The 12,575-nt window shown below is 38.9% G+C and overlaps 1 protein-coding gene across 2 annotated transcripts in view; it reads right to left on the reverse strand.

The window, feature by feature from the left end:
• Nucleotides 1–12,575, reverse strand: part of LOC136878835 (large proline-rich protein BAG6) — a 281,352-nt gene that overhangs the window by 98,270 nt on the left and 170,507 nt on the right. For both annotated transcript variants that reach the window (XM_067152362.2, XM_067152361.2), the window contains exon 14: nt 2,881–2,937. In XM_067152362.2, coding sequence (XP_067008463.2) covers nt 2,881–2,937 — 57 coding nt within the window. The remainder of the gene's footprint in view (nt 1–2,880; nt 2,938–12,575) is intronic.

A 12,575-nucleotide genomic window follows, 5' to 3' on the forward strand; every position in this document is an offset into this window, starting at 1 on the left:
TTTGTATGTTTTTTATCTTTAGTAACCCTTGAAGTTAAAATAATAATATGGGAGGCTATTTTGTTTGGTGAGATAGTTGACTTCTCTCTACCTCCTGTTGAGCTTCCTCCAATTTTTCTCAGTAGGCTCCAGTCTTCTCTACTGGAATGAGAGAAATCCAAGTTACTGTTTCTGTCCATTTCTGTCTACGATTTTCATCCAGACTCTGCAATAGCTCCTCACCAGTCGAATGGGCACCTGTTTCAAGAAAATCTTTGTATAGGGCATTGCTCTGTCCATCCATCCAGGAACGTATTCTTTCCTGTAGCCTCTTGGGATGTGTTTTTGGCTACAGATTTCACAAGCCCAACAAATCTCTGATAATTATCGCTGGTTGCCGGAATCCATCTGATGCATTTGTCCAGCTCTTCAGAGAATTTCGTCCAGTTTGCCTCTTTTAAGTTCCAACGTGGGCGTGGGAAAGATCTAATTAAGGGAACAGAGATGCCCATCTCAAGGAAGATTGGTCTGTGTTGACTATTTGGGAAGTCCCCCAAACCTTCTATCATGGGTAGAGGATTGCCAACAGAGTCACATGTGACGAAACAGAGGTATGGGTTGGACTCTCGCTTCCAAGCAGCAGATATAAACGTGCCTTTGTCTTTTGCATCAAATATAAGATGTACATTTTGGTCTTCTGACCATTCTACTAAAGCTATGCCGCAATCATCGTTTCTTGCATATTTCCAAGTTTCATGATGGCTGTTGAAGTCGCCAGCATAGATAGTTGGATGACTTGCATCTGGAAGAGCTGGGGTTGGCCAGCAGATGGCTGGAGGTTTGTAGATATTGATGGTATCAGTACATTTAAGTCTGATGTTTTGTCAAAACTGCTACGTAATAATGACAATGATGTGGTACTCATTCAAGAAACACATGCTGCTACAGAAGATGAGCTAAGCAAGAGAGGGAAGATTTATGGTTATAGTATTATTGGTGCTACCTTTGACAATGTATATGGTACTGCTACATATGCCCGTAACAACTTGGAGCAGGTTGAATTCATATCTAGTACAATTAATAATATTCATACTGTAACAATAAAACTGGGGTTACATGTGACAAGCTTTAACAGCTTCATTTTAGATAGAAACCCGTATTGACTATAAAATCAAGTAGCGAATATATAGAATAACTTAAATATTATATTGAATAGGTGGACTGTACAGTATAATTATAATATTTAAGTTATTCTTAAATATTTGCTACCAGTCCCGTGGTGTTCCTCACGTAATGGTACTACTCATAGGCAACGAAGATTGATGGTTTTCCTTACAAGACTGTATTAATCGCAAATAACATCGACCTAGGGTGTTCCTCAAATAATGGTACTAATGACCGGTGGTCTCATGGTTCTAATCCCATCATCCCTTCGTTGCCCCTTTTAGTTGCCTCTTACAACAGGCAGAGGATAACATAGGTGTATTCTTCATCTATGTCCCCCACCCACAGGGGGTGTTGTCCCTTTTAGTCACCTCTTATGACAGGCAGAGGATACCGTAGGCGTATTCTTCGTCTGCATCCCGCACCCACAGGGGGTACGGTTAAACATAAAAGATATTTAGCAATGGGGAACACATGAAATATAATTATAATGATTTCACAGACATAGAACACCATACGAATTCTGCCCAGAAAGGTAGATTTATGAATGTCCTGGAAGGTATTAAAATTTAGTTGGCACAAAGGAATATCAGTGAACTTAATCTGAATGAAAACGGTTAAGAAGAGAATCCACTGTTTAAGTTATTAGCTTGACATATTTGGAAGAAAAGGGAGAAAATTAAAATTAAGAATAAGGATAAAGGAGCAAGGAACCCGCAGCTATGTTACCTCCCGAGATACTGATGTCAGGTTATTCCCTCCCCTGCCTTTGTTTCCCAGCTTGCTTCACTCAGCTGCTCTAGCCACACTGGTAAACAAGGCGTTATATTACTCAGTGCCAATCTAGCCCGCTTGACGCTGCTCAACAGTCACGCATAGTTACGCTTTTGACACTAACCTTTTGTGTTTTCCTCTTTAGAGTTATCCTTTCTTTGTTATATTATGTTTTATGGGATATTTAATGTTAGGCTTTTCACTGTAGGATACGAAGACTCTTTAAATTATGTCTCGCTAAACACCGGCTGGACATTGTTTATGCAAAGGAAGACCGAGCGTACCCGAGACGTTATGTAAGGCTTAAAACTAGTCGTTTCTGCAATTGGCCCTGTGTATCTCATTGTTCTCATTGTCATTAGAAGAGAGATCACTCTCACCGTCACTTCCTAACAATGTAGCAATGATCACACAAATGTTCCAAACAACATTTTGCCATCTTAGCCTACACAAATTCACAATACAACATGCAAAAACACAATAAAACAATACCTCATGCCAAAAAAACGCTCACCACACAAAGTTCATAGTACACATGACATCGACAGCGTGTGCCAACCTCATAAAGAAATAGAAAATAACAAAGTCATAATCCCTTTGTCAGAAAATGGTATGTACTTGTAGCTAGAGATACCATGGATCAGCCAACATGAATACACAAGTGTTAAACCTGAACAAACTGCACTTGAAAAACAGCCTCTAGGGGACTGGATCTCATTGGATCATGGCAGTATTACGAATCTCAGTGCATCGGTTCACATCGGATCTCGTCAGCCACTGGGTTAAAGATTTTGTTCGGAGTCATTAACTTCATAAAAACAGAAAATATATTTACTAAGTTTAAGACCATCTGGACATTCTTTCATCACCAGGATGAAAAAAAAAGTCGGGAAAGGAAATCAAATCAAGATTACAACCACATATACGTGATCAAATATTGGGGGAAAAAAAAAAACAACTCACCTCAAACATTTGTGCAAACATGGGTATGTTGTTATATGGGTGGCTTTCCCCAGCAGCCTGAAAAAGACAGAAAAACAGTCTTAAGCCTACATGCTACTCAATCATGTTTGTACAGTGGTATTCAACAAATATTGCATTTACTTGCATACAAGGTCTTTTTTTAAAATCTGTTATTAAATGCCAAGAAATTGGGGAGGGTCTTAGACTAGCACAACTAAAAAATTTGTAGGGTACCAAGAAATGAATTAATTAATCAAAAATACAACCACCTTGAAAAGGTATTATACAACAGTACATTTATTTTCCAAAATAAATACAATTATAGACCATTAAACATTCACATTTTTTGCTACATAAATCAACCACATTTGTGGTTTGGTATTTCTGCTGGTCAAGTAGGCTTAATTTAATACAGTAGAAGTCCGATATAGCGAGTACGGTATATAACGAGAACTCCGTTATAGCTACGACTTTTCTGTCCCTTCAAAATTCCTATATTAAACTGTGTATCGTCCTTCGGTTACAGCGAGCACCCTATCACTGGCGTATCCGTTATTACGAGCGATTAAGCGCGCGCGATTTTTTCCGTTACCGATATTTATGCAGCCCAGCGATGATACTGCATGCGATCGATTACCTCCGGTATCGTTTCCTCGCTATGTGCACTAGCGATTTCTCACGTCGACATTCGAAGGCGATGTCGGAGTCGATTAGTAATATCCGTCGACAGCTGTTCTGTAAAGAAAACTCGAAATGAAAGAGAACATTTTCGTAATAAATGCGTAAATAACGTGTCCGATAACGGTTGTTAACTCGTTAAAAATTAAGGCTGACTAAACGACTGCTTAATTTTGAGGCGACATACTGCAATTAAGTAAGAATGGGATACACCTCGAGATATGACAGAGTGCTCAATTGATTTCAGAGGTTAGTTTATATTTTGTCGCGCCTGGTTAAATTTCGGAAAGGCTATTATGAAAATTTATAGCGAGAAAGGTATAATTTCTCTACTGGCGCTTGAAGTGTGTTTTCATTATACGTGTAGTACAGTTAAGTTAGGACACGTGACGCTGTTTGAATAAGAAAACTGAAACGTTTGCAACAAAATGCGATCGATCATCTTCGGTATAGTTTTCTCACTTTGTGCATTTGCGAGCTCTCTCGTTGACATTCAAAGGCGATGTTGGAGTTGATTAGTAATACCTGTCGAGTGCTGTTCTCTAAAGAAAATTCGAAATGGAAAAGGATAACACGTTTTCGTAATAAATGCGTAAAGAACGTGGCCGATAGCAGTTGTTAACTCGTTAAAAATAAAGACTGAAGTAAACTATATTTTAATTTTAATGTTATGTACCTACGGAAATTAAGTAAGAATGTGACACTCCTCAAGATATGGCAGAGTGTATCACTGATTTCAGAGGATATTTCATATCTTCTCGCGTCTAGTTACGGCTATTTACATGCGTTTCAAATATGTTTTCATGATAGGCTACATATACGGTTAGGTTAGGTGACGCTGTTTGAAGAAGAAATCTAAGGTGTTTGCCACAGAAATCTGTGGAGTGATGCCGTATTTCTCCGAATCCAAGACTTTTTTTCTCAGAATCTCATGCGAAAACTCAAGGGTGTTGCATTCGCAGCCTAACATGGATCCCACTGGCAACTACCGCGGTAACCACGCTGCTTCTATTCACACGCGTACAGAACTCGTTGACAATAAACGACCGCCTCTTTACTACAATAGAGCAAACGCCTGAAAAGCCATACATCTAATTTTTGATATGCTCTATTGGTGAAAAAATATCTAATTCCCTCCATGGGAACTTAGAATTTCCATTCTTTACTACACATCGCTAGCCGCGACAACCGTTGTACAGTGCCTGTGTGTTTCTCATATCTGCAGAATGGTATCAAAACATGCGACCTTTCGAATTCTTAGAAAAGCCATGGCTACTCAGTGGCAGAGTCATAACGCGTCTATTGTAATTGACGCTTAGTAAAATTAAGGTTTATAGACAGGAATATTTTCGTGATGGATAGTCGTATTGTAAAGATAGGTGGAAAAGGTATTACCGGCAAATTTTCAACGGGTTCTAGTCGATATTATGATGCTAATTTTAAGTTAATGTTTATTAAACACTTGGAAATGTAGAATAATTGTGCAGCCGCAAGAAAATACGGCATAGGCCTAACTAAAGCCAATATTTGGCGTTAGCGTGAAGACAAAGAGCTAAAAAAAGGTGTACTGTACAAAAAAATGCATTCAGTTGTCCGCAACAAGGACGCTTTGAAGAAGTCAAAGATGAAATTGTGAGGTATGTGCACGAAAAACGCAAGGGCGGCCGCCCATACCGTGGCGCAATAAACTCGTTCGTTGACCTTCAATGTTCGCGATTATGCCTATACATCACTAGCCACTGAATTTGGCCGAACCCGACAAGCAAGACGTGCGTGTAACGGTAACTGGTTATATCTGACGCTGCGTAAAAGTAACAGTTTTATAGACAGCAAGATGGATCGTTGTATTATAGAGGCGCATGGAATAGATATTGCCGGAAAATTTTGAACGAGTTCTCTTCGGTATTAAGATGCCAATGTTAAGTTAATGGTTCTTAAACCCGCGGAAATAAAGAATAATTGTGCAGCCGCAAAAAGAAAAAGAAATACGGCATGACGAAAGTCAATGTTCGGCGTCTAAAAAAAGTCTAAAATGCGTTAGGCCTATTGTACAACAAGGCATTCATATGATTTTACAAACTTCTTTTTGAGCCTAATTTACATTTTTTGAAGGAAAAAGTGGGGTTCATCTTTTTTTTTTTTGCTAGTTGTTTTACGTCGCACCGACACAGATAGGTCTTATGGCGACGATGGGACAGGGAAGGGCTAGGAGTGGGAAGGAAGCGGCCGTGGCCTTAATTAAGGTACAGCCCCAGCATTTGCCTGGTGTGAAAATGGGAAACCACGGAAAACCATTTTCAGGGCTGCCGATAGTGGGGTTCGAACCTACTATCTCCCGAATACTGGATACTGGCCGCAATTAAGCGACTGCAGCTATCGAGCTCGGTGGGGGGGGGGGGGGGGGTTCATCTTGGATTCGGAGAAATACGGTATTATATTTTTTCAGATGAAATTAAACATACACTTTCACGTAGTATCGGATTACGAAAAATAACAAACAAGTAAGCCGTAGTGTGGATATCATCTGCGGAAACACAAGTTTTGAACAAACTGATTGCCGTTTCATACCGATTTCGAAGTGCATGAAGGGTTTTCCGACTTGTATACAAAAATCGGATATAACGACAATCCGCTATAGCGAGTAAAATTTTCGCTGTTGTGAATTCTCGCCATAACGGACTTCTACTGTATTAAAGTTTGGTACCCGAAATAAAACGCTGAAATTACACAACAGTTCCTCGAAGTTAAAAAAAACCTGTTTGTACGTGCATCATAATAACCTCAAAAACGAGTTACAACTCCCAGTGCAAGTTATTTATTGTTATAATTTAGCAGGTAGCAGGTTGGATCCCTCTTCGGAGGCAGACCTGGCCAGGGAGTGGTGCCCCAGCCTGTGCGAGTCCTAGAGCACACTGACCCAGTGTGTAGCATCTGGTAAGGGTCCCAGCTCAGGGTTATGAGCGAAGACCAACATAATCTACAGCAGAGAAGACGGACTTCGGAATGGTGGAGATTGCAGAAAAGGCAGCCCAGTACTTGGGGAGTAGTATGAGTACGCAATACATCAGCAGCGTTTGTTTCCTATGTTAGGGGCAGCTGCAAGGGCATCTGTTCCCCATGTAAGGGGCAGCCTGAATAATTGCTGGCCTTTGGGTGTGGCAAACCCGTCATAACAATAGCTTAAAATGAGTGGTGGTAATTATCAGCCTGGGAAAAGGTAAGGGCGCACCCTGCTAAAAACTAAGTGCAGTTCTTATGCTGGAGGAGCTGTGATAAGTGGGCAACCAGCATTTAATATTATGAAGGTGGGAACAATAAATGTTATGATCCGGACAGGAAAGTGTAACGACCACTCACCTACTTGACTCTGTACGGCCGCTGTTCTCTTGTACGCCACTTCACTAACTCAACACGCCGCTACAAGCACTCATCTATTTGGCCTTGTACTCTCGCTGCTGCCTCGCATATCGTCTGAACTGCTGGACATCTCACTGCGTACTGAACTACCACTGGGTTACATCACTCGCTACGGCACTATCTGCTGTTTCTCGAAGGCATGTGTGCTTCATGAACTTTCTGCCGCCCTATAAATTCGTCCCCAGATCCCTTGGTCTTCAGTCCAGCACTGATACTGAGTCAGGTTGGAGGGTCGTCCAACGAGTTCCCAGTATTTTGCTGGGAAACTTATTTTTATTTCTTCCAGATTGGGTGAACAACAGAGTGTCTTGTTATTTATTATTATATCGGGGCCTAATTTTAGCTTCATCCGCATGGCCAGTTTGAGTTATATAAGAGTGTGTTAACAAAATAATGCCAACAAGTTAATACATGGAGTGAAGAGGTTTGAATGATTGAATATGGGCTTGGACTTAGCAACCACACTATAAACCAACTTTGCACTCCACATCTTTACGTGCTTGGGTGACTCCTACTGTTGTGATCCCGTCCTGTTCACTCCCCGGTGCCCTCCTTTTCCTTTTCTTGATTTTAAACTGTGTTCATTTATCTCGTTGGGCTGAGGCTTGAAAGTCACTACACCTTGTTTGAACTGCCTCATTAAAATTTTGTAAATGGTCTAGGACTTTCTTGTAAACACGTTATTTCTATTCAAACACTGTTTTTGTACATTGCGATATTGTCAAATGTTGAACTTTATTCTGGTTATCTTTCGAGTTGAAAGAATGTACTATCTTTAATGGAAACAAGAGAGGTCTACCTATTCAATACCATATAATGTTATAAGAAAAATTATAACACTTTATTGTACTCGGTACCGGTTTCGATGCTGGTGTGCATCATCAGCCAAAAATAAGAAAAATATACATAGACAAAGTTACAATAAACAATGCATAAAGTACATACAAATTTTATAAAACTGGCGAGACCCAATTAAAAACGGGATCCATAAACATTAACCTATGACCTAAACTTAAAAAATAGCACCAACTGTCTTAAAACTATGAATATACGTCCTCTTGATAAACGTCCTCTGAATCTAAAAACATTAAACCATGTGCGTACAAAAACCAATGTTTCACTATCATATAAGTCCAAGAACATAATTTTAATTTTGTAAGAAAATATGTGTAAAAGGTTTTCTTGCTAAATATTCACTGAATATTAGAGTAACCGGTGCAAGAATTAAGAAACCATTTTTCTGTTGGTTAAAAATGGCTGTCATTAAAATAACACAACCAGTCAAAAGACGTAACTACTTCCTATTTTGCGTGATAAAACATATGTCTTCTCTAACTTAGTCGCTTTCTTGAAGTATTAGATAACAAGATCTTTTTAATGAAAAATTTTGGCGGACGCCGTGTTTCCAGGGTACAAAGAAAGCGACTAAGTTAGAGAAGACATATGTTTAATCATGCAAAATAGGAAGTTACGTCTTTTGAGTGGTTGTGTTATTTTAATGACAGCCATTTTTAAAAATAATAGAAAAATGGTTTCTTAAATCTTGCACTGGTTACTCTAATATCAGTGAATGTTTAGCAAGAAAACCTTTTACACATATGTTCTTACAAAATTAAAATTATGCTCTTGGACTTTTATGATAGTGAAACATTGGTTTTTGTCCGCACATGCTTTAATGTTCTTAGATTCAGAGGACTTTTTATCAAGAGGACGTATATTCATAGTTTTAAGACAGTTGGTGCTATTTTTTAAGTTTAGGTCCTAGGTTAATGTTTATGGATCCGGTTTTTAATTAGGTCTTGCCAATTTTATAAAATATGTACGTACTTTATGCATTGTTTATTGAAACTTTGTCTATGTGTATTTTTCTTATTTTTTGCTGATGATGATGCACACCAGCATCGAAACCGGTACCGAGTACAATAAAATGTTATAATTTTTCTTATAACATTATATGGTATTGAATAGGTGGACCTGTCTTGTTTCCATTAAATTCTCGGTTCAATACGGAATAAACATGAAGTTTTTAAACTTGAATATACTGTCTTGGTTGAACCTTAGTATTATTTTTCTTGTTCCCTCCATGGACCCCTCATCAATCCCAACCTGTTTCTGATTGGATAGCTTGCCAATGTATCTTTAAATAGTCACTGCGTTATATGGATTATCACTTTCCATGAATTACTGCAGATACAGTGTCAAAATGAAACTCATACACTAGAGGAAAGCTTCTTTATTTGGAGTCAACAGAAAAATATAACCATTATTTTAGTCTTGGTTTTGGTTTAACAAATACACATTTCTCTACCAAGGTACAAATTAAATCAACTCCAATTTCTTATACTTACAAAGAAAATTAATACATTATTCTTAAACAGGCATGAAACAGGTCAAAGTAAAACTCGTACACCTTCAAGTAGTTCCTGAGCGATCTCTAATAACACAATATGTTTTAAAAGTCAATACTTTGTTGGGTACCCTTTAGCACTTTTTACGGCTCTTACACGGTTAGGCATAGACTGTACCAACTTTTCGCAGTAAGATGGATCTATTTTCTTCCATTCTTCACATAGCGCCATTTTCAGACCATCTTTGCTCGAAATCTGGTGTTTTCTTAACGCTTTTTCTAAGTAATGCCATAGATTTTCTATCACATTTAAGTCTGGTGACTGTGGAGATGTCTCGAATACCATTCAGCAATTATACAGCTGCCACATCCATACTTTATGAGCTTTGTGCATCGGGTTGTTATCTTAGTAATACTTAAATTGATCAAGTAATCGAAGTTTTTGATCACTAGGTCGTAAATGTTCTTTCAGTATATTTAGATACACATGTTGATCTATGGTACCATCAATAAAAGTCAACTCTCCTGGTCCACTAGCTGACATGCGCCCCCAGACAGTTACACTACCTCCACCATGTTCGACTCTTGAACGTAGATTGCTAGGTTTCAACTAATCATTTGGTTTCCTCCAGACATTAAACATTCCATCTGACCTGAAGGGATTGTATTTGCTTTCATGTGCAAAAATAACTGCCTTTCAGAAGTCAAAATCTTTTACTATACACTCCTTAACGAAACTCAACCTTTTCTTCCTGTTAATCTTGCTAACAAATAGTTTTTTCCTAGCTATTCGCCCATGCCTGTTACTTTTCCTTAGGATAAGTTGAATAGTTTCTGGATGTGCTCTCTTGTTGCTATGTTCCTCAGCCATCATAGCCAGTCTCGGAGCACTAATCGATGGATTTTTCTTCACTTGTCTTACCGTCCAACATTCCTCCCCGAGGTTGAAAATGTTTCTCCCAGTCACTTTGTCTTTATTTTCAATGATGCGTGTACTTTTATATATATTTATAACGCACTGTACTTTCATAGTCTATTAGCTTTATCTCCGTATTGATTGCTACTACAACATAAAGATAATTGAGAAGTCTCCACCTTATCAATACATTAATTTATTTACTTTAAAGTAGTAAATTCAGTCAGTACCGGTTTCGATCCGTATGGGATCATCCTCAGCTGACACACAGAGAAATAGTTACAAAAACATCACATATGAAAGATTACACCTTGTTAAACTAGTCCAATTAAATCAGACGTTAAAAGTTGTTTGTTAAAATATTAGTGAGTATATCTTTGGTTGAAAGCACCTGCTGTGTGAGGCATATGACCTCACTATGTCTAGACTATTATACATTAAATGGATTTTACATTTGTTTACATTAGTGTTTAGGATATTATATTAAGTGTAAGTGTATATTACGGAGCGAGTGACTTGACCAATCTATGACAAGAATATTTCTAAAAATGCTGTCTTACATGACGGGTTATAACAGGCGTAAGAAAATGTAATATCTTAATCCCAATTAGGTATTGATTTTGAAGCTCAAAAGATTAAAATCACGAAAGCTTGACATAAATCATCGCCCATAACTCTTAAGACTCCCCTTATTAGGCCTTTTGGTGATAAGCAGCAGATGCAAGCACAGGAAAATAAAACAAACGAAATGAGTGTCATACATCTGACGATAGATAGCACCACACTCGAAAGCGAGAAGTCGCTGAAAATCAGTCTAGCCAACTCCGTATATCGGTGTCGAGTTCCGGGTAGCTACTCAGCGTTTGCACGGAGGTGGTTGCACGCAAGGCAAAGTACCAGCTGATTTACACCCCCAGGTAGTTTACCTCCCGGTCAACTGCCAGCCACTTTACCAGCAGATGGTAGAACCGGCCCTTAGTCAGATTAATTGTAGTCTACTTACTTAGAAACTGGCCAGTGGTGTGATTAACTCTTAACGTACGGATCCGTTCTAACATTTGTCATTTATTGACCCAACTGATTGACAGAAGGTTCTTCTCCATCAACTCTTGCTTTGTCACTGTATTTCCTATCAATTCTTCATCGTTTATGTTTTATTATATCCCATGTATTCTGACTGGCTGAAAAGGTGTCTGTGTTAATTGGCATAATTACACAGGGTGGACTGTCGTTATGCCACCATATTATTAGTCCTGGGTTATCTAGAGGTTCTTTGAACACTTTATGGTCTTGGTAAAACACCTGTGCTCGTTGTTTTAGAAGATGATTTATATGGAGATGGAATTTTTTTGAATTTTGGCCCTTATTATGCTGCGTTGAGCTGGTTCTGGTTGATTTGGTAATATCTTCATTTCTTGTCAGTTGTCCCCTATCGTCCTGATTGTAATCGTTGGTTGTCGTGTGGTTGTTGACCTCGGTAATGTTGCATGGTGATCTCTTGCGGACACACTTTGTGTACACCCCTCCATCTATTATTATGCAGTTATTGCCATTGCTTCTTCTTCTTATTCTTGGTCGATTTTCCATGTGGTTTCTGCGTTATGGTTGCGGATGGTTGGGTTTACTGTAATATTTCTGTATCTTGGTGACCTGTTTTCCTAACTTTCATGTTCCGGGTTATCTGGTTCCTGTAGATCAGGGTCATCCAAACAGCGCTCCGGCCGCGCTCTAAGCCAGTGCCGAGCTCTTTGGGGGAAGGTGGTTTCGGAAGTGGTGGGAGGAGCTTGGCTGGCTGAGTTCGTGGTCTACCCGCTGCACCGAAGGGAGCAGCCGATCCATCAGTCGTTAGTCTAGTCCTATTCGCTTTGTTGAAAGAGTGTAACTAAATCAATTTCCCAGTTGTCATGACTGAACATCACAGGAAATTTCATTTTTTGTACAGCATAAGCATGCCAAACGTTTAGTGTGCCACTGAGATTTAATATGTTTAAAAAACTCAATTTGGAACGGCACTACAGTGCCGGCCACAGGGATGATTACGGTGATTTGACAGACGCCAGTCACCAATCGAAGTTGGAAGAATTGAAAGAAAATTTCAAGCAGCACTATTCTGCAAGTATTATCGTTTCAATTTTTAAATGGTTTATAAACAGGAATGAAGAAATGATTTAATTATCTGAAGACCACTAAAATATTGTGACTTGCCGTATTTTATTCTGACAGGAGATAGAGGAGAGTGAGGTTGGTTGACCCATTTTACGAGCAAGCTACAAATGTTCGATGTGAATTGTCAAAGCTGGGAAATCCTTCGAGGAAGGGAATTTAATCAAGGAGTAC

The sequence above is a fragment of the Anabrus simplex genome, chromosome 8 (assembly GCF_040414725.1).
Source record: "Anabrus simplex isolate iqAnaSimp1 chromosome 8, ASM4041472v1, whole genome shotgun sequence".
Classification (NCBI taxonomy): Eukaryota; Metazoa; Arthropoda; class Insecta; order Orthoptera; family Tettigoniidae; genus Anabrus; species Anabrus simplex.